The sequence below is a fragment of the Pan paniscus genome, chromosome 1, assembly GCF_029289425.2.
Source record: "Pan paniscus chromosome 1, NHGRI_mPanPan1-v2.0_pri, whole genome shotgun sequence".
In the NCBI taxonomy this organism is placed as follows: domain Eukaryota; kingdom Metazoa; phylum Chordata; class Mammalia; order Primates; family Hominidae; genus Pan; species Pan paniscus.
In genome coordinates, this window is record NC_073249.2 from 99,601,924 (window position 1) to 99,626,254 (window position 24,331).

Here is a 24,331-nt window from a genome sequence, read left to right on the forward strand (position 1 = left end):
AGGATAGTTTTATTTAAATATTACTAACTTACATACTGCTTTCACCCAACTGCTTTCAAAATTGTTGTCTTTTATGGTGTTAAACTACCATCTTTAAAATCTCGGCTCTAGCTCTGCATCACGGAAGGTCAGTCTCTGTGAAGAGCCTGACCCCAGCAGGACAATGCCACGAAGGCATCTTTTTAATGTGATGCGCACGTTGCTGTACACCTTGGTTGCAAAGCAGAGGCTATGCTTTTAAAACGGCCAAGAGCCAGTGCGTGCCGTGTGGTGAATTATCAGTATCGCAACTTGGGCACGGAAGGATGCTTTCTCCCTCTTTAACACTAACAACAGAATAAAAAACCAAAAACTAAAAACCAAATCCAACAGACAACGAAACTGTCCGAGTGCCCAGGGAAAGCGCGCCAACTACATAAAGAAAAGCAGGGGGGGTACTGGGATTCAAAATCATTTCTCCGGGACGTACACCCTCCTGGACCTATCAAAATTAACTGCGCGCTTGATCGTAGCCAATAGGTACGGAGTTTTTGGTCCAGGGCCTCCCTGAAGACTGATAGACCTTTACCTAGCCCAATGAAGTAATGTGACGCCGAAGAATCAACCAACACGTTTGGGAGGTGGGTGGAGTGTAGGCCAGGGGGTTGGCGGTGCCGTGTCATGGAGGCTCAGTCTCTGAGCAGCCATTGAAGGGGAAGGAACTGCGGGTGTGTGTGTGTGTATGTGTGTGTGTATGTGTGTGCGCGCGTGCGTGCGTGTGTGTGCGCGCGCTAGTGTGTGGACAAGGAGGTGGGGGCAGCTGAGTTAGAGTCCCAACTCTTGGACTCCATTTGCTATTCTTTCTCCCCCACACCTATCTGGTGGTAGTGGGCGTTTATATTTGCGTTCCTTTTCATTCATTTCTAAATCTCTTAAAAATTTTGGGTTGGGGGTATTGGGGAAGGCAGGAAAGGGAAAAGGAGAGTAGGAGCTGAAGAGCAAGAGGAGGACATGGAGATGAAGAAGAAGATTAACCTGGAGTTAAGGAACAGATCCCCGGAGGAGGTGAGATGACTCAGCCCCCACCCCTTCCCCATCAGTCCAGTATTCTGAGGATCGGATTTCTGGTGGTCCTGGGTGGGTGTGCGGGGATGGAGTAATAAGTTAGCCCCCATCCCCCCGGGTTAGGGTTGGGGAAATGTTTAATTTTAAGTTTTAAATCATTAAAATCTTCTACTTAAAATGGCGAAGGGTTGAAGTTTCTAGGGGCGTTTTTGTGTGTGCATGGGGGCTTAGCTCCTTTCGGCTTTCATCGAGTCGGGCGTCCTGACCTCGTGGGGGCGGGAAGCGGGCTGGTGGGGGCGCTCCGCCGCTTCGCTCCCGTCACTCCTCCTCCTGGGGGCCGGCGGCGTGGGCGCGACCCCCCAGTCCCACTCAGCCCCTGCCGCAGCCATAGGCGCCTGAGAAGTTAGTCCAACTTTTCTGCAGTGCGGCCAACTCATCTTTTTAGGGGGTGGGCTCCCCCGGCCTTGAGGCCCTGGGCGTCCGACGTCGCGACGGGCGCGGGCTGGGGTCGCTTGCAGGGTCCGCGCACTGTCTGCTCCGGCGGCGCCCACTCCTCCGGGAAGCCGCGCGCGCCGCCCTCTGCCCTTCGCCCGGCGGAATCTGGGTCAGCGGCGGGTTCTCCGACCGCGGGCGAGTTTGGGGACTCGTCGCAGTGACCGGAGGTGGGGAGGGGACGGGAGGCGTAATCCGCTTCTTCCCCCGCCGTGTAACGATATGTGGCACGTCGTGTGGCCGCAACTCTGAATTTGATCCCTGGAGACGGTTTCACAAAACTCAACATAAGGGACGTAGTAGTTTCATGCTTTAAAGATGGGTTCGCCGAAACTAAATGATGCGCTCTCACTGCTGTCGCCTTAAAGAGACGGGGTTGGGAGGGGCCACGTGAGGCGGGGTCGCGGTCAACTTTTCGGGGGTCGGGTAGGAGGCGTTTCCGCCTCCTTTTCGCGGTTGCCTTCTCGGCCTCACCTACCCAGGGCGAAGGCGCGAGGACAACGCGGGTTGGGAGGCGACCCCTTTTTTCCTTGGGGAGTCCCCGCCCCGTGTGGGGTTTCCCGTCAGTCGGAGCGGCAGGTCGCGAGAGCAGGGCTGGTGGCCAGCGGGGAGCCTCGCAGAGGAAAGCATCAGTCTTGCTGAAATAAGCCTAGAATTGGAACGTAAGGGAGTTGTCTGTAGCTGGATCGATCGATCGATAGAAGGATATAACTGGGGTGGTGTCTGTGCAGATCGGCATAGAGGATGAGCAGGGTCTGTCTGGGCTTTCGCGTCCGGCGTGTGGAGTGGCAACTAAGATTTTTTTTTTTTTTTAAGTGCCTGTTTTCTGAAATTGGCAGGGGCCAGGGAGAGGAAACAGTTGCTTGCTATCAGGGGCATCCCGGAGAGAACTTGAAGTTTCTAGAGCTTATTCTTAGAGGCTTCAGGAAAAAAAAAACAAAAAAACCCAAAATCAAACTTTAAAAGCTGTCTCTCACAAGCACACGTTTAGAATACTTTTTGGTGGCTTGGGTTGGAAAATTGAATCCCGCCCCCGCCTCCCCCGCCAGGATTCTTTCACTTAGTGATTGTAGTAATTTCTTTGCCAGTTTTGGGGTGTGCAGGACGTTGCCTTTTTTCAACTTCTTCCGCTGTGTTGTAATAACGGTCTCTTATATTTGTATAGACAGTTTACAAAGCACTTTACCCGTTTGTTATTTACTTTCCTCCTTACATACTTGTAAGGTGGATTGTGTTGTTCTAGAATCCAAATTAGCAGACAGTCTCAGGGCAGTGAAATGATTTACAGAAGTGGAGGAACTGGTTTTCTGACACCAAATCTAGTAGCCCCCACTCCTCAGCTAAACGGAGAGTCTGAAGACAGAACCAATTCACAGTCCTTCGGCAAACCAACTGTGACTCTAGGCAAGCCATTCTTCATCTCTGGGCCATAGTTTCCTCTTCTCCAAAACGGAGCTCAAGATGCTCTTTCTGGCCACAGAAATAATTATGTCAAAATCATATTCAAATAGAGAAGGTGGCATTCCTTGTTGCCAAATTTTAGCCCTCAGATACCTCAAACAGGTTTTCACATTGGGTATAGAGAACCAGGATCTTCAACCTTTCCCTTAAAGATTAAGTCCATTCAGGCCCACACCAGGAAGTTTGTTACTACAACTCTTACCTAATAGGGAATTCAGCCCCACTCCTTGAGGAATGGGGAAAAGTGCACAGAAATGCTATTATACCAGAGTGGTAGGGAGAAGTAACATTTTGTTAAGAATGTATTGTTCTGGGTGATACCGTTTGGCCTGGATGTGAGAACCAATAACGCCCTCTGGGCTGTTCCCAGAGGAGCTTTCTAACGTTTCTTCATAAAGGGTAAGGAGGTTTTTTTGAGTTATGATGGTTTTATCAACCAAAGAGAAGGAGGTTTAAACTGAAAAAGTGATTAAACAGTTTCTTCTCTTTGTAGGTTTTTTTTTTTTTTTTTTTTTTTTTGAGATAGAGTCTTTATCTGTTGCCCAAGCTGGAGTGCAATGGTGCGGCCTCGGCTCACTGCAACCTCTGCTGCCCGGGTTCAAGTGATTCTCCTGCCTCAACTTCCCGAGTAGCTGGCATTACAGGTGCCCACCATCACGCCCGGCTGATTTTTGTATTTTTAGTAGGGACGGGGTTTCACTATGTTGGCCAGGCTTGTCTTGATCTCCTAACCTCAAGTGATCCACCTGCCTCAGCTTCCCAAAGTGCTGGGATTACAGGCGTGAGCCCCCGAGCCTGGCACTCTTTGTAGGTTTTAGGGCAGCTCACTTGAATCTTTTCCTGGTAGCTCAGGTACTCGCTCCTTGCATAAATATATTCTCTGATGTTGAGGGTCCTCCTTATCAGGGTCAGAAACAGGTTTCACATGGGAACTTCTTCAAAGTTTGTTTCTTATGCATCAGTGATTTGAAGCAGGCATTGAACTTTAGTCCAAGTTTAAATTTAAAAAATGGCCAGGCAAGGTGGCTCATCCCTGTAATCCCAGCACTTTGGGAGGCTGAGGGGGGGCGAATCACCTGAGGTCAGGAGTTCAAGACTAGCCTGGCCAACATGACAAAACCCTGTCTCTACTAAAAATACAAAAAAATTAGCCGGGAGTGGTGGCATACGCCTGTAATCCCAGCTACTCCAGAGGCTGAGACAGGAGAATTGCTTGGACCCAGGAGGCAGAGGTTACAGTGAGCTGAGATCGTGCCATTGCACTCCAGCCTGGTTAACAGAGCAAGACTCCATCTCAAAAAAAAAAAAAAAAGAAAAAAAAGAAATTTAAAAGATTACTTATAGTGATGACTTTAGATTGTATATCAGTTTTGGGGGGAAATGAAAAGGATCTGTGTAAGGGGATTGTTGGGGTTTCTGTTGTGTTGTATTTTGTTTTAACTGACGGGCAATCAAACTGGAGATTGGTGGTTTTAATACATTTCCAGAGTGTCAAGACCCAGGTCTCTACCTAAACAGATTACAAACTAAAGAATCATTAATTAATGTTTTCCCTCTTACAGGTGACAGAGTTAGTCCTTGATAATTGCCTATGTGTCAATGGGGAAATTGAAGGCCTGAATGATACTTTCAAAGAACTAGAATTTCTGAGTATGGCTAATGTGGAACTAAGTTCGCTGGCCCGGCTTCCCAGCTTAAATAAACTTCGAAAAGTAAGTTGGCATTTACGTGAAGCATCATGATTTCAATGCCACGGCTATTATGTCTAGTGTTTGGCCAAATGGAATGACCATTCTGCTTGTTAATTAGAAGTTTTTAAGTTTCTAGAGATAAGAAAAAGTTATATAGGATTTTGAGAATCAGCTCTAATACTGCTTTTATAAATTTATTTATTTATTTATTTTTGAGACAGGGTCTTAAAAATACTGCTTTTATAAATTTATTTATTTATTTATTTTTGAGACAGGGTCTTGCCAGGCTGGAGTGCCGTGGCAAGATCTTGGCTCATTGCAACCTCTGCCTCCCGAGCTCAAGCATCCTCCCACCTCAGCCTCCCGAGTAGCTGAGACTACAGGCATGCGCCACCACACCTGGCTAATTTTTGTATTTTTTGCAGAGATAGGGTTTCACCATGTTGTCCAGACTGGTTTCAAATTCCTGGACTCCGGTCATCCTCCTGCCTCGGCCTCCCACAGTGCTGGGATTAAAGGAGTGAGCCTCTGTGCCCGGCCTAGAAATTTAAATCTAATAGTGGAATTGCCTTATAATATGAATTTGGATTTAATATATACCAAATATTTTTCTCTACATCATGAAATCCAAATGTAGTACAACTAGAATCCAAGCTGGGTTAAGAGCCCATTATGTAGGTGTTCTAATACATTATTTGGCAGATGTAGAAAGGAATTTGGAAATTAATGATCTGTCGTGATAGTTTCTTGAAGCCAGAGAGAATGACAGTTTTTTTTTTCTTCAAATTGATATACTTTAAAAATCTTTGATATGCCAGGCGCAGTGGTTCATGCCTGTAATCCCAGCACTTTGGGAGGCCGAGGCGGGTGGATCACCTGAGGTCAGGAGTTCGAGACCAGCCTGGCTAACATGGTGAAACCCCATCTGTACCAAAAATACAAAAGTTAGCTGGGTGTGGTGGTGGGCACCTGTAATCCCAGCTACTTGGGAGGCTGAGGCAGGAGAATTTGCTTGAACCCAGGAGGCGGAGGTTGCAGTGAGTGGAGATCGCACCACTGCACTCCAGCCTGGGCGACAGAGTGAGACTACATTTCAAAAAAAAAAAAAAAAAGTTTGATATGATACCTTTACCATTCTTTGTTTTTTTCCTTTGTTGAATGTATAGTTGGAGCTTAGTGATAATATAATTTCTGGAGGCTTGGAAGTCCTAGCAGAGAAATGTCCAAATCTTACCTACCTCAATCTGAGTGGAAACAAAATAAAAGATCTCAGTACAGTAGAAGCTCTGGTAAGTGGAACGGTTTTGTCTCTGGACTTGCTTTTTTTGGTTAAATTTTCTGAGATTTGTTTGTGTCTATTAATTTCTATTTAACTCTTAAAACTTAAGAATTTTTTGTATGTTGTGATCTAGGCAGTTACTGCTTTTGTTTCTTTTAGACTAAAATATTCAGATGAATTTTTAAATCAATGAGAAATTTATTTTATCATCAACTTCAGGAGTTGACTATCTGGTTTTAACATTGCCAGTATTTTTTTTTAACCTTCTTTCATTCTTTTTCTTTCCTTCTTGATTATTTTTTGAGTATTTTATTATTTGTCCCCTTCTTTCCTGGTTTGAGGGAAGGAAAAGAAAAACTGACATGCTGAAAATTATTGCTCTGATTTTGAAAAAAGATTGGAGGCTGGGCACAGTGGTTTATGTCTGTAATCCCAGCACTTTGAGAGGAAGAGGTGGGAGGATTGCTTGAGTCCAGGAGTTTGAGACCAACCTGGGCAACATAGTGAGACCCTGTCTCTACAAAAATAAAAAATAAAAAATAAAAATTAGCCAGGTGAGCTGGTTGTGCTTGATATAATAACCCTTCATTATAAAACTCGAAAAATACAAAAATCATTCTCAATTTCAAATATATATTTTCTGGATCATAAATTAAAAAGAAATGATGTGGTCGGGCACGGTGGCTTGCGCCTGTAATCCCAGCACTTTGGGAGGCCGAGGTGAGCCGATCATGAGGTCAGGAGATCGAGGCCATCCTGGCCAACATGATAAAACCCCGTCTCTACTAAAAATACAAAAATTAGGCCGGGCGCGGTGGCTCACGCCTGTAATCCTAGCACTTTGGGAGGCCAAGGCAGGCAGATCACCTGAGGTTGGGAGTTCGAGACCAGCCTGACCAATGTGGAGAAACCCTGTCTCTAATAAAAATACAAAATTAGCTGCGTGTGGAGGCGCATGCCTGTAATCCCAGCGACTCGGGAGGCTGAGGCAGGAGAATCGCTTGAACCCGGGAGGCGGAGGTGTGGTGAGCTGAGATCGTGGCATTGCACTCTAGCCTGGGCAACAAGAGCAAAAAGTCCGTCTCAACAAAACAGAACAAAACAAAAACACAAAAATTAGCGGGCATGGTGGTGCGCACCTGTAGTCCCAGCTACTCGGGAGGCTGAGGCAAGAGAATCGCTTGAACCCGGGAGGCGGAGGTTGCAGTGAGCGGAGATCGTGGCGCCGAATTCCAGCTGGCAACAGAGCTAGACTCCGTCTCAAAAAAAAAAAAAAAGAAAGAAAGAAAAAAGAAATAACATGGTATTTTAAATCTTGAATGTAAGTTTTAACTTTACTTTTCCAGCAAAATCTTAAAAATTTGAAAAGTCTTGACCTGTTTAACTGTGAGATCACAAACCTGGAAGATTATAGAGAAAGTATTTTTGAACTGCTGCAGCAAATCACATACTTAGATGGATTTGATCAGGAGGATAATGAAGCGCCGGACTCTGAAGAGGAGGATGATGAGGGTAATCGTTCTTAATACTCATAAGTGTGTCATAATTATAGCCTCTGCTGTAGCTGTGCAAATTAGATTGGGCCTGGAAATTTAGGTGTGAAAAAAAAATCCACAACAAGATATTAGTAAGACAAGAAAAAATTAAAAACCCATAGCTCTAGCCAGTATTTCTTCTTTCAGATTTCCCATAGTTTCAGGGAATTTAATGACTATTATAACATGAAGCTCTGTGAAATTTTATATCTGTAGAAAGTTGTACACCCAGTAAAAGTGGCAACCTCTTAAATAGTATTTTTTTTTTTTTAAAAAAACAACCACTTATAATAGCCAGAAAGTAGAAACAACCCAAGTGTCTATCAATTGATGAACGGAATTTTTTTTTTTTTTTTTTTATGTTGAGAGGGAGTTTTGCTCTTATTGCCCAGGCTAGAGTGCAGTGGCACAATCTCGGCTCACTGCAACCTCTGCCTTCTGGTTTCAAGCAATTCTCCTGCCTCAGCCTCCCAAGTTGCTGGGATTACAGGTGCCCGCCACCACTCCCAGCTAATTTTTTTGTACTTTTAGTAGAGACGAGGTTTCACCATGTTGGTCAGGCTGGTCTCGAACTGCTGACCTCGTGATCCACCTGCCTCAGCCTCCTAAAGTGCTGGGATTACCAGCGTGAGCCACCACGCCCCGGCCCGATGAACAGATTTTAAAAATGTGGTTTATCTATACAGTGCAATATTATATCACCATAAATATGAATGAAGTAGTGATACATGCCACATGAATGAACCTTGAAAATGTTCTTCTACGTGAAAGAAGAGAGACACAAAAGACCATGTGTTGTTTGACTTCATTTATATGGAAAGTTCATGGGAAGCCGAGGCAGAATTGCTTGAACCTGGGAGGCGAAGGTTGCAGTGAGCTGAGATCGTGTCACTGCACTGTAGCCTGGGCGACAGAGTTAGACTCTGTCTCAAAAACAAAACAAAAAAACAAACAAAAAACCACATATATATATATATATGGTTCAGAATAGGCAGAAACTTCAGGATAGGCAAATCCGTTGAGGCAGAAAGTAGATTATTGGTTGCTTGATGCTGGGGGAGACGAAAATGGGAGAGTGACTGCCTATGGGTATGGGATTTCTTTTTGAGGGATGAAAAATAATCTAGAAGTATATTGTGAGCATACAGTTTTAGGTAAGTGGATGACTAACAGATCAGATGACAGAATAGCTGTTAGTAATGGGATACTGCTCATTACTATTGAGTGAAAACTTCTTCATCGTAAAAAGAAATTTGATGGATAAATACTGTTATAAAATGATGAAATGATAGATAAGCAGGTTTATTTTTTATTTTATATTAAGGGGGTACGTGTGCAAGTTTATTCCATGGGTGTATTGCATGATGCTGAGGTTTGGTCTTCTACTGATCCTCTCACCCAAATAGTGAACATAGTGCCTAATAGGTAGTTCTTCAGCCACCCTCCTTCCCCTCTTTTGAAGTTTCCAGTGTCTGTTCCCATCTTTATGTCCCTGTGTCCCCAGTGTTTAACTCCTGCTTGTAAGAGTGAGCATGCAGTATTTGGTTTTTTGTTTCTGCATTAATCCACTTAGGATGATGGCCCCCAGCTGCATCTATGTTGCTGCAAAGGACATGATTTCATTCTTTCTTTATGGCTGTGTAGTATTCCATCATGTGTATGTTCTACATTTTCTTTATCCAGTCCACCATTGATGGGCACCTAGGTTGGTTCCATGTCTTTGATATTGTGAATAGTGCTGTGGTGAACATACAAGTGCATGTGTCCTTTTGGTAGAATGATTTACTTTCCTTTGGGTATATACCCAGTAATGGGATTGCTGGGTCGAATGGTAGTTGTATTTTAGTTCTTTGAGAAATTTCCAAACTGCTTTTCATAGTGGCTGAACTAATTTACATTCCCACCAACAGTGTATAAGCATTCCCTTTTCTCTGCAGCCTCTCCAACATCTCACAAGCAAAGTTTTGAAGTGTTCACAAAGTAAAACAAACTTTAGTGCATGCAATATTTTCATGAGAATCTAGATATATATTGGATACCAGTATTTAGAAGCCATACTTCTCGCATTTGGTTTGTAGGAATAACTAGGAATGTTGTGAAACAGAAATCTTAAAAAAAAAAAAAAAGTATCGCTGTGAGTTACTTTCCACCTATTGGCTTACAAGTTTGAAGTGATTGGGCAAGGGTAAAAAGCATCAACATCCTAGGAAGAAACATTTACCCAGTCATTTACTCATCTTTAAATGATTTTTTAAAGATGGAGATGAAGATGATGAAGAGGAAGAGGAAAATGAAGCTGGTCCACCGGAAGGATATGAGGAAGAGGAGGAGGAAGAGGAAGAGGAGGATGAGGATGAGGATGAAGATGAAGATGAAGCAGGTTCAGAGTTGGGAGAGGGAGAAGAGGAAGTGGGCCTCTCATACTTAATGAAAGAAGAAATTCAGGTGAATACACACTTCTTACCTGCACTGAAAATTAATTTCTAGGCATAGGAGTAAGTACTATATAAAGTGTGTTTTGTAGCAATCTGAGAGTTGTTTCTAAGTTGTGGGTGTGCGTATGTCTATCCACCTGTCTTTTTTTTCATTGTCCTCCACCCCAAACTATATCCAGATAATCATAAACACCTATTGATTTTACCTCCCAGATAACTTTCAAATCTATTATAGCCTCAATGGCATGGTATGGTGGAAACATTTTACAAATGTCTGTGAACCTCAATTTCTGCATTTATAAAACAGATTAGGCCGGGCATGGTGGCTCACACCTGTAATCCCAGTACTTTTGGAGGCTGAGGCAAGTGGATCATGAGGTCAGGAGTTCGAGACCAGCCTGACCAACATGAGTGGGGAAACCCCGTATCTACTAAAAATACAAAAATTAGCTGGGCATGATGGCACACACCTGTAGTCCCAGCTAATCGTGAGGCTGAGACCGAGAATCACTTGAACTCAGGAGGCGGAGATTGCAGTGAGCTGAGATGGTGCCTCTGCACTCCAGCCTGGGCAACAGAGCAAGACTCTGTCTCAAAAAAAAAAAAAAAACAGGTTATATCAACCTCATAGGATTAAGGATTTAACAAGGTAATCTATGTAAAGAATATAGTCCCTGGCACATTATAGGCACTCAAGAAAACTTAAGTTTCTTTCTCCTAATTATCTCTTGCTTATACTTTTGTAGTAGCTTTCTAAATAGTCTGTCTGAATACAGCATCACCACTTAGGAGTATTCTCCACAGTGCTGCCTGTTTAGTCTAATGCAAATGTGATTATACATCAGCCTTCTTGAAACCCTTTAATGTTTCCCTCTTGCCCCCAAGACATACAAGGCCTTTCATTTCTGGCCTTTGCTTCCTTCTGCTTTTTTTTTTTTTTTTTTTTTTTTTTTTGACACAGTCTCACCCTGTTGCCCAGGCTGGAGTGCAGTGGTGCGATCTTGACTCACTGCAACCTCTGCATCCCAGGCTCAAGCAATCCTCTCACCTCAGCCTCCCAAGTAGCTGGGACTACAGGCACACTCCACCATGCCTGGTTAATTTTTGTGTTTTTTTGTAGAGACAGGGTTTCACCATGTTGGCCAGGCTGGTCTTGAACTCCTGACCTCAAATTATCTGCCCACCTTGGCATCCCACAGTGCTGGGATTACAGGTGTGAGCCACTGTGCCCGGCCCCTGCTTTCTTCTCCAGCTTCATCTCCCTTGATTCCAAATTAAATAATCACACCAAACTATTTTACCTTTATGGCTGTGTATGAATATGTTGTTCACTCTATCTGAAATGAGCCTCTGATGAACTTTTTGTTTTTTGCTGAGTGAAGCTTGTGAAGTGCACTGATTTTATTTACAACTCCATGGAATTTTACATATGCATGTACTTGTGCAACCACCACCCAAATCATGCTTTGTGAATTCTTATCTTTACAAACCCAACTCTTCAGTTGCCTCATCATTGAAGCTTTCTATATTTTTTCTTAGGCAGTCACTCCTCCATCTGTTACCTCTGAATCGTGATCAGAATTCTATTGCCTACAGACACTTGTAAAATCATTTGGCCACTTCCTGCTAAGTGGTGAGCTCCTTAAGGGGAGTGCCACTCACCTTTGTATCTCAGCATCTAGTACACTGACTGGTACATGGTAGGCTCATGGGAAATGTCAGTTGACTAGAACGAGTTATCTATAGCCCCTGGGAGTTTAGGTTAGTTATTTTCTCCTAATGTTAAATTGAAGTTTATTTTTAAAACTCATAATTTAAAGTATTTTTTATTATTAAAAATAACATCTCTTATTTAGACTGGAAGTTGCTAATATTTGTTTCAATGAGTTTTGCATTGGTTAGATACATAATATAAACGATCAATGACACATATTTTCTGATGAAACTAGTATGGAAAAAATAGGATTTATATTCATTTGGGGTCTTGGCAAGTTAGGAGCTATATATAATGAAGAACAGAACTTTAAGTGTTCTTTTTTTTTTCTTTTTTGAGACGGAGTTTCGTTCTTGTCACCCAGGCTGGAGTGGGTGGTGCGATCTCGGTTCACTGCTACCTCTGCCTCCTGAGTTCAAGCGATTCTCCTGCCTCACTCTCCTGAGTAGCTGGGATTACAGGTGCCCACCACCACACCTGGCTAATTTTTTGTATTTTTAGTAGAGACAGGGTTTCACTGTTGTTGGCCAGGCTGGTCTTGAACTCCTGACTTCAGGTGATCCACGCACCTCAGCCTCCCAAAGTGCTGGGATTACAGGTGAGCCGCTGCACCTGGCCCCACCTTTTCTTTTTTTAATGAACAAATTCTGCAACAAAAGCCACATTCAGTCTTCCCCTTTTTTTCTTGTCTCTCCTTCTTCAATTTAGTCTGCAGTATTTCCTGATTTTCATTGTGTTCCTTTTTATGCTTTTTGCTATCTCATCTATTCCTTTTGCTCCTTATAGCTTACTGGTATTCTGGTATGGAGATGCTTTATTTCAACTGATTGTATAAGAATGATTTCTGATACAGGAATTAGGCAGCTGGCCGGGTGCAGTGGCTCACGCCTGTAATCTCACCATTTTGGGAGGCTGAGGCAGGCGGATCACTTGAGGTCGGGAGTTTGAGACCAGCCTGACCAACATGGAGAAACCCTGTCTCTACTAAAAATACAAAATTAGCTGGGCGTGGTGGCGCATGCCTGTAATCCCAGCTAATCGGGAGGCCGAGGCAGGAGAATCGCTTGAACCCGGGAGGCGGAGTTTGCGGTGAGCCGAGATCACGCCATTGCACTTCAGCCTGGGCAACAAGAGCGAAACTCTGTCTCAAAAAAAAATAAAAAATAAAAAAAAAGGAAAGAGCAAAAAAAAGACTACAGATTTAGTTAGGTTTTTTTTTTTTTTGAGATGAAGCCTTGCTCTTTTCTGCCAGGCTGGAGTGCAATGGCGCGATCTCAGCTCACTGCAACCTCTGCCTCCGAGGTTCTTGCGATTCTCCTGGGTCAGCCTCCCGAGTAGCTGGGATTACAGGCGCCTGCCACCATGCCCGGCTAGTTTTTGTATTTTTAGTAGAGATAGGGTTTCACCATGTTGGCCATGCTGGTCTGGAACTCCTGACCTCAGGTCATCTGCCCGCCTTGGCCTCCCAAAGTACTGGGATTACAGGCGTGAGCCACCGCGCCCGGCCCTTTAGTTAGGTTTTAAAAAGGACCTTTATAAGAATGGCAGAGGTTGTCAAAACACAGAATAACCATAGTTTCTTTGCTCTTGTTGGAATATATTACAAGAAAGAGTGAAAAATCCATATGATTTTTTAATCTTCAAACTGAATATTTGAATTTCAAGGATGAAGAAGATGATGATGACTATGTTGAAGAAGGGGAAGAAGAGGAAGAAGAGGGTGAGTTACATTAGCCATAAACAAACTCTAAAATTAAAGACATAGTCATTTTTTATACTTTATTTATTTGTATTTCATACACTTTAAAGAATGAGCCTATAATGCCAATTTTTACTGATCCCTTTGATTTTGCTTTATCATAGAGTGCCTTCAAAGTTATAAAAGTTTTTTTTTAAGAGTAGTTGTCTTAGGGCACTCATTAATTCATAACTCATAAACAGCTTATAACATTTATTTTAAAAACAAATGAAGAGATGAATGGAACCTTGAGCTCAATTTATTATTTTTATAGAGTCTCATTTTGGACAGAGTGAAGCCTTATCTTATAAGAGAGGAGCAGTTGAACTCCAGATAATTAATGCTCTTTTTAGATTTGTTTTCCAGGCCTTTAAAAATTTATATATATATATATTTTTGTTTGTTTGTTTGAAACAGGGTCTTACTTTGTTACCCAGGCGAGTACAGTGATGCAATCACAGCTCACTGCAGTCTCAATCTCCTTGGTCTCAGGTGATCCCCCCATCTCAGCCTCCCAAGTAGCTGGGACCACAGGCACACACCATCATGCCCAGCTAATTTCTGTATTTTTTTTTTTTAGAGATGGGGTTTCGCCATATTGCCCAGGCTTTGTTGAACTCTGGGTTCAAACGATCTGCCCACCCCACCCTCCCAAAGTGCTGGGATTGTAGATGTGAGCCACCATGGCCAACCAATATTTTTATTTTATTTTATTTTATTTATTTATTTATTTTTTTGAGACGGAGTCTCGCTCTGTCGCCCAGGCTGGAGTACAGTGGCCCGATCTCAGTTCACTGCAAGCTCTGCCTCCCGGGTTCACGCCATTCTCCTGCCTCAGCCTCCTGAGTAGCTGGGACTATAGGCGCCGCCACCACGCCTGGCTAATTTTTTGTATTTTTAGTAGAGACGGGGTTTCACCGTGTTAGCAAGGTTGGTCTCGATCTCCTGACCTCGTGATCCGCCTGCCTCAGCCTCCCAAAGTGCTGGGATTACAGGCGTGAGCCACCGCACCCGGCCTATTTTATTTTATTTTATTGTTTTGAGACAGGGTCTCTGTCAGCAGTGAGTGCAGTGGGGCAATCATAGGTCACTGCAGCCTCGACCTCCCAGGCTTAAGCAATCCTCCCACCTCAGCCTCTTCCAAAGTAGCTGAGACTACAGGTGCCCACCACCACCTTGCTAATTTTTGTATTTTTTGTGTAGACGGGGTCTCACTGTTGCCCGGGCTGGTCTTGAACTCCTGGGCCCAACTGATCCTCTTGCCTTGGCCTCCCAAAGTGCTAGGATTATAAATGTGAGCCACTGCACCCAGCCTCAAAATAATTTTTAAAATTTACTAACAATTGCATTGATGTCAAGCCCTTGGTTTCTTAATCTGTACTTCATGATATGGCCACAAGGGTGCATAGCAAACTGTAATTATGGATTTCTAAGCCTGTTAAGTCTGTTTTCAACCTACTCAAATTTAAAGAAATTCAGAGAGGAAACTTGAAGTATAATTTCCTTCCTTCCTTCCTTCCTTCCTTCCTTCCTTCCTTCCTTCCTTCCTTCCTTCCTTCCTTCTTTCCTTCCCTCCCTCCCTCCCTCCCTTCCTCCCACTCTCCTTCCTTTCCTCCCTCCCTCCCTTCCTTCCTCTCTTCCTCTCTTCCTCTCTTAGCCTGCCCTCCCTCCCTCTTTTGAGACAGTCTTGCTCTGTCGCCCAGACTGGAGTGCAGTGGTGCAATCTCGGCTCACTGCAGCCTCTGCCTCCTGGGTTTAAACAATTCTCCTGCCCCAGCCTCCCAGGTGGCTGGGACTACAGGCGCCTGCCACCACACCCAGCTGATTTTTATATTTTTAGTAGAGATGGGGGGTTTACCCTATTGGCCAGGCTGGTCTCCAACTCCTGACCTCAAGTGATCCGCCTGGCTCGGCCTCCCAAGGTATTGGAATTACTGGCGTGAGCCACCTTACCTGGCCAATTTTCTTCTGCCATTAACTTTTTTTTTTTTTTTTGGAGACAAAGTTTTGCTCGGTTGCCCAGGCTGGAGTGCAGTGGCGCGATCTTGAACCTCTGCCTTCCAGGTTCGTGGAATTCTTCCTTAGCCTCTGGAGTAGCTGGGATTACAGGCACCCGCCACCACGCCTGGCTAATTTTTTGTATTTTTAGTAGAGATGGGGTTTCACCTTGTTGGCCAGGCCTCAAGTGATCCATCCACCTCAGCCTCCCAAAGTGCTGGGATTACAGGTGTGAGCCACCGTGCTAGGCCTTGCCATTAACTTTTCACTAAGATTCAAAAATGTAACCAATCCTCATTTGTTAAAATTAAGCACTTTGCATTTTTCTTTCCACTCTTTAAGAAGAAGGAGGTCTTCGAGGGGAGAAGAGGAAACGAGATGCTGAAGACGATGGAGAGGAAGAAGATGACTAGATCATTCTAAGACCAGATTCTCTAATGTTTCTGGGTGTGCAATAGAGTGATCACATCTTTGTTTCTTCATGTACGATAGCTATCCCTACAGAAGATAATGTGTAACTTTTTATAGGAAAAGTGTGGTTTTACTATTTTTGCCTTATCATTCCAAATAAGAACTAGTCTGTTAATGATCATATTGTATGTAGAGAAAAATTTTCATTGACTCCCATTGTGGAATTCCCTAGCAATTTATTTAGACTTAATTTTTTAAATTCAAGCTTACTGTATTAGTCATTTTTAGCCCATAATTAAAACATGATCACTTTTACACAGGTGTAGTATGGCGCATTTCATTCCTTATTTATAAATTAACTGAAATTACAGTTTGCTATAATATAAAATGACAATAGTCTCTTGAGTGGTAAGTTGGTTATTTTTTTAGAGGTGATCCAGGAATCTTTAGTTTGAAGGCAGTTACCTTTTTTTTTTTTTTTTTTTTGACTATGAGTGTTTGGTTGCTTTTTTGTCACAAGTAACTTGGAAAATAGAAGCAGAATAGTAAAGGTTCTATTCAGCAACATAGTTCATGGATTTTGTGGAGGTTCTATTCAGTAATATGGTTCATGGATTTAGTGGTGACTGATAAGATTTTATTTTTGAAGGAAAAATTGCTTATACTAAGTCCAGAGACATGCAGGTAAGCCCTTTTGTCAGGCTGCAAATCATGACATGCTGATGGTTGTTTATTTTGTTTTTAGGTGTGCATTCTTTTTCTTCTTAGCAATTCCTTTATGATCACCTTCCCTTCTTGTTTCACTCCCTCCTGCTCTCTCAAAAGGAAGTTGGGAAACTTGTGAAACCCAGGAAAACCTTTAGTCTTATACCTCAACTACCTTTCAGTCCTGTCTGGGTTTTAAATAAGTGAAGTAGAAGAAATTGAGTATTTTCTGACATAAGAATATATTATCAATACAGTTTTATGCAGTAAGCTCTGCTTACCATAAATGTTTCTTGGTTGACAACATCTAAGACAATATTAGTGGGATGAAGAAAGAAAAGCAGGGGTGCTTTTGGAAGCAGTGTTAGTGTTCCTCAAAAGTCAGAACAATTGCCTGTTGATATATTAATAAGACATTAAAGTCAAATTTTAATGTTGGCCTCTCAAATGATTTGGATACCACTCTGCAAAGTATTTCTAACCTTTAATTCACAGTTTTAAAGCAGATATAATAATAGCATTTAATTGGAATATACTAGGCAGCTGGAAAAGTATTTGAAACTAAATCGACATTAAAATTAAGATTTGTTTTCAAGTGGATGTCCATTAAAAGTAGAAAAATATTTGGGATAAGTGAGTGTGTGTTTCCTTACATGGCTACTAAATAAAATATAATGAGTATACAAGTATATCTCCTCTTTTGCTATGGAGGCTCCATGTTCAAGGCAATGGCTTTTTAAATCTTGGCTATCTAAAATTTTTTCCCTTTGTTTTGAATATTTGTAAGTTTTTAAAAAGTTAGTGTCAGCAAATTAATTGAAGTTATGCTTCTATACTGGGACATATTTAAATACTGGGTATAGTACTGCTGCTACTGCTTCTACAATGTAAAAGGTATGACTTGGTGTTTTAAAGTAAAAATTATGATGTTACTTGTGGAGAAACTAAAAATGTTGTACAACTGACCGAAAGAAAACCCTTGGGATAAGTTTAGTGAGGGGATTGGAATCCCCAAAAAGATAACATTTTTCTTCTGCTTTTAAAAACTGAAATTCCCTGTTCTAGTTCCTAACAATTCTCATTACATACTATGCCAGATTACAAAATACTTATTTTTAAAATGAAATCTATATATTGACTTTCTTATCAATCATCTTACTGTGCAATCAAAATTAGAGTACTTTGGTTTGAAAACAACACTTAGAGCCTCCAGATAACTTTTAAGACTTATTTAGCTTTGTGGGTGGTATTTTCATGCAAATAAGTAAGGGTGGGTTTTATATTTTGTAGAAGTTTTCGGTCCTATTTTAATGCTCTTTGTATGGCAGTATGTATATAGTGTGTTAAGTTCCTCAAGAATCTCCTCAAAAACTTTGAAGTTAATACTTTTGTGCAACTGTGTTTTGAATAAAGCCATGACAGTGTTAAAAACAAACAAAAAAATTTGCAGTACTCCTGATTATTCTTTTATTGTTTTTGACTGTTCCCTGTTTTTTTCTGTGACTGCTGTAACTTAAAGTTTTTGAAACTGAATTGCTTCAAATAAATTGAAGATTTGTTATAATGATTAGTTTCAGTGTATAGCATTCACTTTTTCAACAATACCATTAGCGGCTTTGAAGGTCTTTTTAAAAACTAACAGCTTGAAAGTTAACTGATTTAAATACTTGGATGTGATATAAGGCATTACAATTTATTTATTTATTTTTTGAGATGGAATCTTGCTCTATCACCAGGCTGGAGTGCAATGGCGCCATCTCGACTCACTGCAACCTCTGCCTCCCGGGTTCAAGCGATTCCCCTGCCTTAGCCTCCTGAGTAGCTGGGACTACAGGCATGCACCACCATGCCTGGCTAATTTTTTGTATTTTAGTAGAGACAGGGTTTCACCATGTTGGCCAGGATGGTCTCGATCTCCTGACCTCATGATCTGCCTGCCTCAGCCTCCCAAAGTGCTGGGATTACAGGCATGAGCCACTGCTCCCAGCTGGCATTACAATTTAATAGTTTTAACTCATCATCTTCTTTCTTAACTTTTTTTTTTTTTGAGACAGAATTTCGCTCTCATTGCCCAGGCTGGAGGGCAATGGCGCGATCTCGGCTCACCGCAACCTCCACTTCCTGGGTTCAAGAGATTCTCCTGCCTCAGCCTCCCGAGTAGCTGGGATTACAGGCATGTACCACCACGCCCAGCTAATTTTGTATTTTTAGTAGAGATGAGGTTTCGCCATGTTGGTCAGGCCGGTCTCGAACTCCCTGACCTCAGGTGATCCACCAGCCTCAGTCTTCCAAAGTGTTGGGATTACGGGCGTGAGCCACCACACCCGGCCTTCTTTATTAACTTCTTGTCCAAAAGGCAGAAAAAAAATTTGTATTCTCTTAATTTTCCTTTTGGGGTTGCAAATTGAACCAGTACTTTCTGCAGTTTGATTTGAAGTAATAAGTTTATTACCGATACTTATATTATCTGTGGCTTATTAAAGTGATTATAAGACTATTGTATATCAATAGTTTTTTCTAAAGTGAATCCAAAGTTCTCCAATTATACTGTATGTTTATCTTCTGAATCTTGATAATATAAATGGAAATATACATAATACTTAAATGTTTACTAGAGCAAAATCAAACTTGAAACAATAGTTTTTTTCTGCTCTCTTTTTGGTTTCTCTACGGTAAGTGATTTTTAAAATGTTTCATATGTAGACAACTGGAATTTTATATTCAAGGCACAAGTATAATTAGTAATGTTTTCATGATTGCTTTACAGTTTAATATTGAGAAGGTATTTTAATTATTGAACTCTGCTTCCTGAGAGATGGAAAATATTGAAGTATTTTCAACTAAAGGTATTATTTACTGAAATTAATATAATTTTTTGCAGGTATTATCTTTAAAAAATTCAAAGCCTTTCACCTCTTGGTTACAGAAAGTGGTGGAACCACACAAAGTTTTTGATGAAGTTGTTAGATAATGAAGCAATTCAGTGAGAGATTGTGACTGAAGACACCTTTAAGTATAGTTTTTTCTATATTTTAAAGAGAGGCTTTGGAATGTGACATGCTTTCAGTTGCTGAAGATTTCCCCTCTCTTGTTTCTAGTACTGGATGCAATGATATCCTGCAGCTGTTGCTTAACTATAGAATTCTACTACTGCATGCCTTTTTCATGTACTAATTCAGCCTAAGATTTGAGAACCTGGCATGGGTACTTCCGCCTGAGGTAGTTACTTGTGTTACTAACCCTAACGTGAAGGAGAATGGTTACACCACAAAATGGAAATTACAAAATGAGTTGATCTCCAAGAAAATTGCTTTTTTTTTTTTTGAGACTAGTCTCGCTCTGTCACCCATGCTGGAGTGCAGTGGCACGATCTTGGCTCACTGCAACCTCTGCCTCCAGGGTTTAAGGGATTCTCTTGCCTCAGCCTCCTGAGTAGCTGGGATTACAGGCACGCGCCACCATGCCTCGCCCAGCTTTTTTTTTTTTTTTTGTATTTTTAGTAGAGATGGGGTTTCACCGTGTTGCCTAGGCTGGTCTCGAACTCCTTTCCTGAAGAGACCTGCCGGTCTCGGCCTCCTAAAAGTGCTGGGATTATGGGCGTGAGCCACCGCACCCAACCAAAAATACTTTATTTCATACAAATCTAGTCACATTTTTGGGTAGTAAGACCCTGAAGTAGGGTTATCCCATAATACCCTGAGGCCGGGTACGGTGGCTTACGCCTGTAATCCCAGCCCTTTGGGAGCCTGAGGCGGGCAAATCACCTGAGGTTAGGAGTTCCAGACCAGCCTGGCCAACATGGCGAAACCTCATCTCTACCAAAAATACAAAAATTAGCCAGGTGTGGTGGGGCTCACCTGTAATCCCAGCTACTCCGGAGGCTGAGGCAGGAGAATCATTTGAACCCAGTAGGCAGAGGTTGCAGTGAGCCAAGACTGTGCCACTGCACTCCAGCCTGGGCAACAGAGCAAGACTCCATCTTAAATAAATAAATAAATAAATACTCCAAAACTCGGATTAATAATCAGAAGCAGGTATAACCTTTTCTAACTTCACGAATATTTACAAATAATTCAAATTTTGGTTGGACTTGATCACTTATAATATGGACACATCCATGTTGATGGTTAATACTGACACAAGCCACCAAATAGGCACACAGCTCTGGTGAAAACTACCTGTTCTAGCTTCAAGAAGTAACTTCGACACTGTAAACACTTGCCTACTTTCTCTGACTTCCCTATTATCTTTTTTTTTTTTTTTAGACAGAGTTTGACTCTTGTTGCCCAGGCGGGAGTGCAATGGCATGATCTCGGCTCACTGCAACCTCTGCCTCTCGGGTTCAAGCGATTCTCCTGCCTCAGCCTCCCGAGTGGCTGGGATTACAGGCGCCCGCCACCACACCCAGCTAATTTTTTGTATTTTTAGTAGAGACGGGGTTTCACTGTGTTGACCAGGCTGGTCTCGAACTCCTGACCTCAGGTGATCCACCCACCTTGGCCTCCCAAAGTGCTGGGATTACAGGCGTGAGCCACCACGACTGGCCTCCTATTATCTTTAAAAAACCTTTTTTTAAAAAATATTTTTTATGGCAGTATATTGATGATTTTTCTATTAAATAAACTGCACCATCTTGCCGATGATGAAGGCTACGATCTGTTTTCCGCTTTAGTTGTGACTTTTCCTGGCTAGAGTCACTCCCCGGAATTAGCTCAAAGGGGTTACAGGGTTTCTCCACTTGGAGGGATTTTCTCCCAGAGTCCGTTTCTCTTGGCACTGAGTAGACACCAACAGTGTAGTCAGTGGCTTTCAAAGCCATTTATATAGAGAGCTGTGACTGAGGAATTCTGGGGGTCCGTAGAAGAATCTGTAAGTGTAATGGAAGGAACTGCAGTTGAAACTACTAAATTACCAATGACAGCAACACCAGAGGAAACCAAGGGAAGCAGCAGTCACTGTCACTGCAAGTCTGCAGCGAAGCTCCTGTGAGTCCAGCGCTTTGAGCTGTGTTGCACTCTGCTCCACCACCGGCCACTTTTCTGAGAATATGCTGAGTTAAAAACAAACCAATTTTTGTAGTGTGGAGGATTTATTATCTGTGGGGAATTAGTTAAATCTTTCTGAAAAGGATTACGGGTGAGAAATTTTTTCAGTAAATTGGATACTTTTACCAACACTTTTTTTTTTTTTTTTGGAGACAGAGTCTCACTCTGTCGCCCAGGCTGGAGTGCAGTGGCACGATCTCGGCTCACTGCAACCTCCGCCTCCCGGGTTCAAGCGATTCTCCTGCCTCAGCCTCCTGAGTAGCTGGGATTACAGGCGCGTGCCACCACGCCCAGCTAATTTTTGTATTTTTAGTAGAGACAGGATTTCACCATGTTGGTCAGGCTGGTCTGGAACTCCTGACATAGTGATCCGCCCGCCTCAGCCTCCCAAAGTGATAGGATTACAGGGGTGAGCCACTGCGCCTGGCCTGTCAACACGTATTTTTACCAAGCCATGTATATTGGGGTATGTGACATGAACCACTGCTAAGCTTCCCGGGCTGTAGCAGTCAGTACGTGAAGGATTAGAGCTCTAGAACTTAGCCTCATCCATTTTGCTTTTCCCCCAATTCCCTTTATCTCAGGGAAATGAGGAAAGTACTCCAGTTTTAAGATTAAATTTCTCTAAGCCCTGTTTCCCCGTCACACTCCACTGGGTTGGACCAACCACATATTATCTCAGCATCACTACTTCAGATTTTTGATAGGCTTGAATAGACAGATTGGGAGATTTTAAATGCTTAAACTGACAAAGTGACCTTTGGGGGTACGTGTTGAGGTACGTTATCTGTCATAGTCCTAGGGGACACTTGCGTCTTTAAATTTTTCATCTTTATTTCTCCAATCCTCAACCCCTGATATAGATAAAACTTTCTCTCTCTTTTTGTGGGGAGTGCTATTTTTACAACAGGGCGCCCTCCAGCGATTCTGGAATCTCAAGCAATAGAACAGAATTCGAGCGTCTTGGGGAGACAGCAATGTTATTTTAGTTGATGAAGGAAAAAAATAAAAAGTGCTGATCACTTTAGAGTGTGTCCCTAATGTAATTCCTGGAACACAGGGAAAAACTTCTGCCAAGGCAAATTTTTAGATTCAAGAGCAGAGTCGAAAAGCCAGAAGCAAAAGAGGAGGTCAAGACTCGGAAAGGACCCGGGCAACCCGAATTGCTCTACAGGGCGCTCTACGAAACCGTCTCGGATTGGGCCAGAAATGCCGCAACCCCAGTCACGTGGTCCCGCACCGCCCTTCCCCTCTATAGATAAACTAGGGCTGGCGCGCACCCGCCAAAACGGTCAAAGTCAGAGACCTGCGCATGCGCGGGGGCGCAGGCGGCCTGCTGAAAACGTTCTGGATCCTACTTCCGCTTTGCTTCCTCTGGGCAGGTCCAGGTTACTTGGACTGAAACTCGTGGGTCAGATTCTTAGGACCTTCCTTTTCTTTACTGTCTTCCATTTTGCAATCCTTACTTAACGATTAACAAAGCTTTTGTTTTCTTAATTTTTTTTTTTAATACACATGGAGTCTTGTCCTGTTGCCCAGGTTGGTCTCGAATTCTTGGGCTCAAGCGATCCCCCTGCCTCGGCCTCCCAAAATGCTGGGGTTCGAGGCGTGAGCCACCGTGCCTGGCCTTATTTTCTTTCTAATTTTATTTCAAACATTGCATTATTCTAAACCCCACGTTGACGAATGTCATCCACCTGCTCAGCAGCTATAAATGGTGGAGTTAGGTATGTTTTCAAGCTCTCTAAGGTGGAAATGAGGGCTGATCATGAGTGTGGTTTATCAAGTGCTGCATTTGCAGCTGAGGCCACTTTCGCTTCTGTCACTTGTTTGTGCACAGTCTGGTTCAAGTTTGCACTTAGGTGACCTTTGCTTAAGTGAACTTCTCTTCTTGTCCCCAGGGGCTAACCTACCATTCCACGTTGTTCCTACTCCTATTTTTCTTCTATTTTATTTTATTATTTATTTATTTATTTATTTTTTGAGACAGAGTCTTGCTCTGTCGCCCAGGCTGGAGCACAGTGGCACGATCTCGGCTCACTGCAAGCTCTGTCTCCCAGGTTCACGCCATTCTCCTGCCTCGAGTAGCTGGGACTATAGGCGCCCGCCACCACGCCTGGCTAATATTTTGTATGTTAAGTGGAGACAGGATTTCACCGTGTTAGCCAGGATGGTCTCGATCTCCTGACCTCGTGATCTGCCCGCCTCGGCCTCCCAAAGTGCTGGGATTACAGGCGTGAGCCACCGCGCCCGGCCTTTTCTTCTATTTTAAAGCCAGAATTGCTGAATTGAACGGTCAAGTTGGTACCTAAGAACGAATCAATTCTGGAAAATATTGGAGCAACCAACTACCCAGAGGGAAACCGTTGAAAAATGACATGTAGCCCACATGTAAAGTGATTAAGAGCTTTAAGGTATAAGATGTAGGATCCTTTTCCTCTCTCTCCGAAGGAAAGAATGGGTCCATTGAGGGAATTTTGTAGAGGTCACTGTGTGAGATTATTAACATTTTTCTTCTTTTAATTAGGACAACTAAATTATAGTTTGTTAGAAGTGTCTTAAACTATTGAAGAAAAACTGTCATCAAATTATACTTTTTTTGTGTGTGTGACAGAGTCTCGCTCTGTTGCCAGGCTGGAGTGCAGTAGCACGATTTCGGCTCATTGCAACCTCCGCCTCCTGAGTTCAAGCGATTCTCCTGCCTCAGCCTCCAGAGTAGCTGGGACTACAGGCGCGTGCCAACACATGGTGAAACCCCATCTCTATTAAACATACAAAAATTA

The 24,331-nt window shown here is 42.8% G+C and overlaps 1 protein-coding gene across 5 annotated transcripts; it reads left to right on the forward strand.

Annotated features, from left to right (window-relative positions):
* Positions 1 to 537: 537 nt before the first annotated feature.
* On the forward strand, positions 538 to 18,070 carry ANP32E (acidic nuclear phosphoprotein 32 family member E). 5 transcript variants are annotated; one of them, XM_034934522.3, is made up of 7 exons: positions 538 to 1,044; positions 4,560 to 4,709; positions 5,855 to 5,977; positions 7,314 to 7,479; positions 9,760 to 9,947; positions 13,317 to 13,371; positions 15,730 to 18,070. In XM_034934522.3, the coding sequence occupies exons 1-7, from the start codon at positions 991 to 993 to the stop codon at positions 15,798 to 15,800; spliced, it is 807 nt and encodes a 268-aa protein (XP_034790413.1). In that variant the 5' UTR covers positions 538 to 990; the 3' UTR covers positions 15,801 to 18,070. The 5 variants fall into 5 exon arrangements, with proteins under 5 accessions (XP_034790413.1, XP_063461675.1, XP_034790420.1 ...); XM_034934529.3 differs by having other exon boundaries at positions 610 to 1,044; positions 15,733 to 18,070; XM_034934535.3 differs by lacking the exon at positions 538 to 1,044 and adding an exon at positions 2,008 to 2,198.
* Positions 18,071 to 24,331: the final 6,261 nt, after the last annotated feature.

Bases quoted from the DNA above. Each gene is read 5' to 3' on its own strand.
- ANP32E (XM_034934522.3), top strand. From the start codon at position 991: ATGGAGATGAAGAAGAAGATTAACCTGGAGTTAAGGAACAGATCCCCG. The intron at 9,948-13,316 runs GTGAATACACAC...TTGAATTTCAAG, and splicing joins TAATGAAAGAAGAAATTCAG to GATGAAGAAGATGATGATGA. The intron at 13,372-15,729 runs GTGAGTTACATT...CCACTCTTTAAG, and splicing joins GGAAGAAGAGGAAGAAGAGG to AAGAAGGAGGTCTTCGAGGG.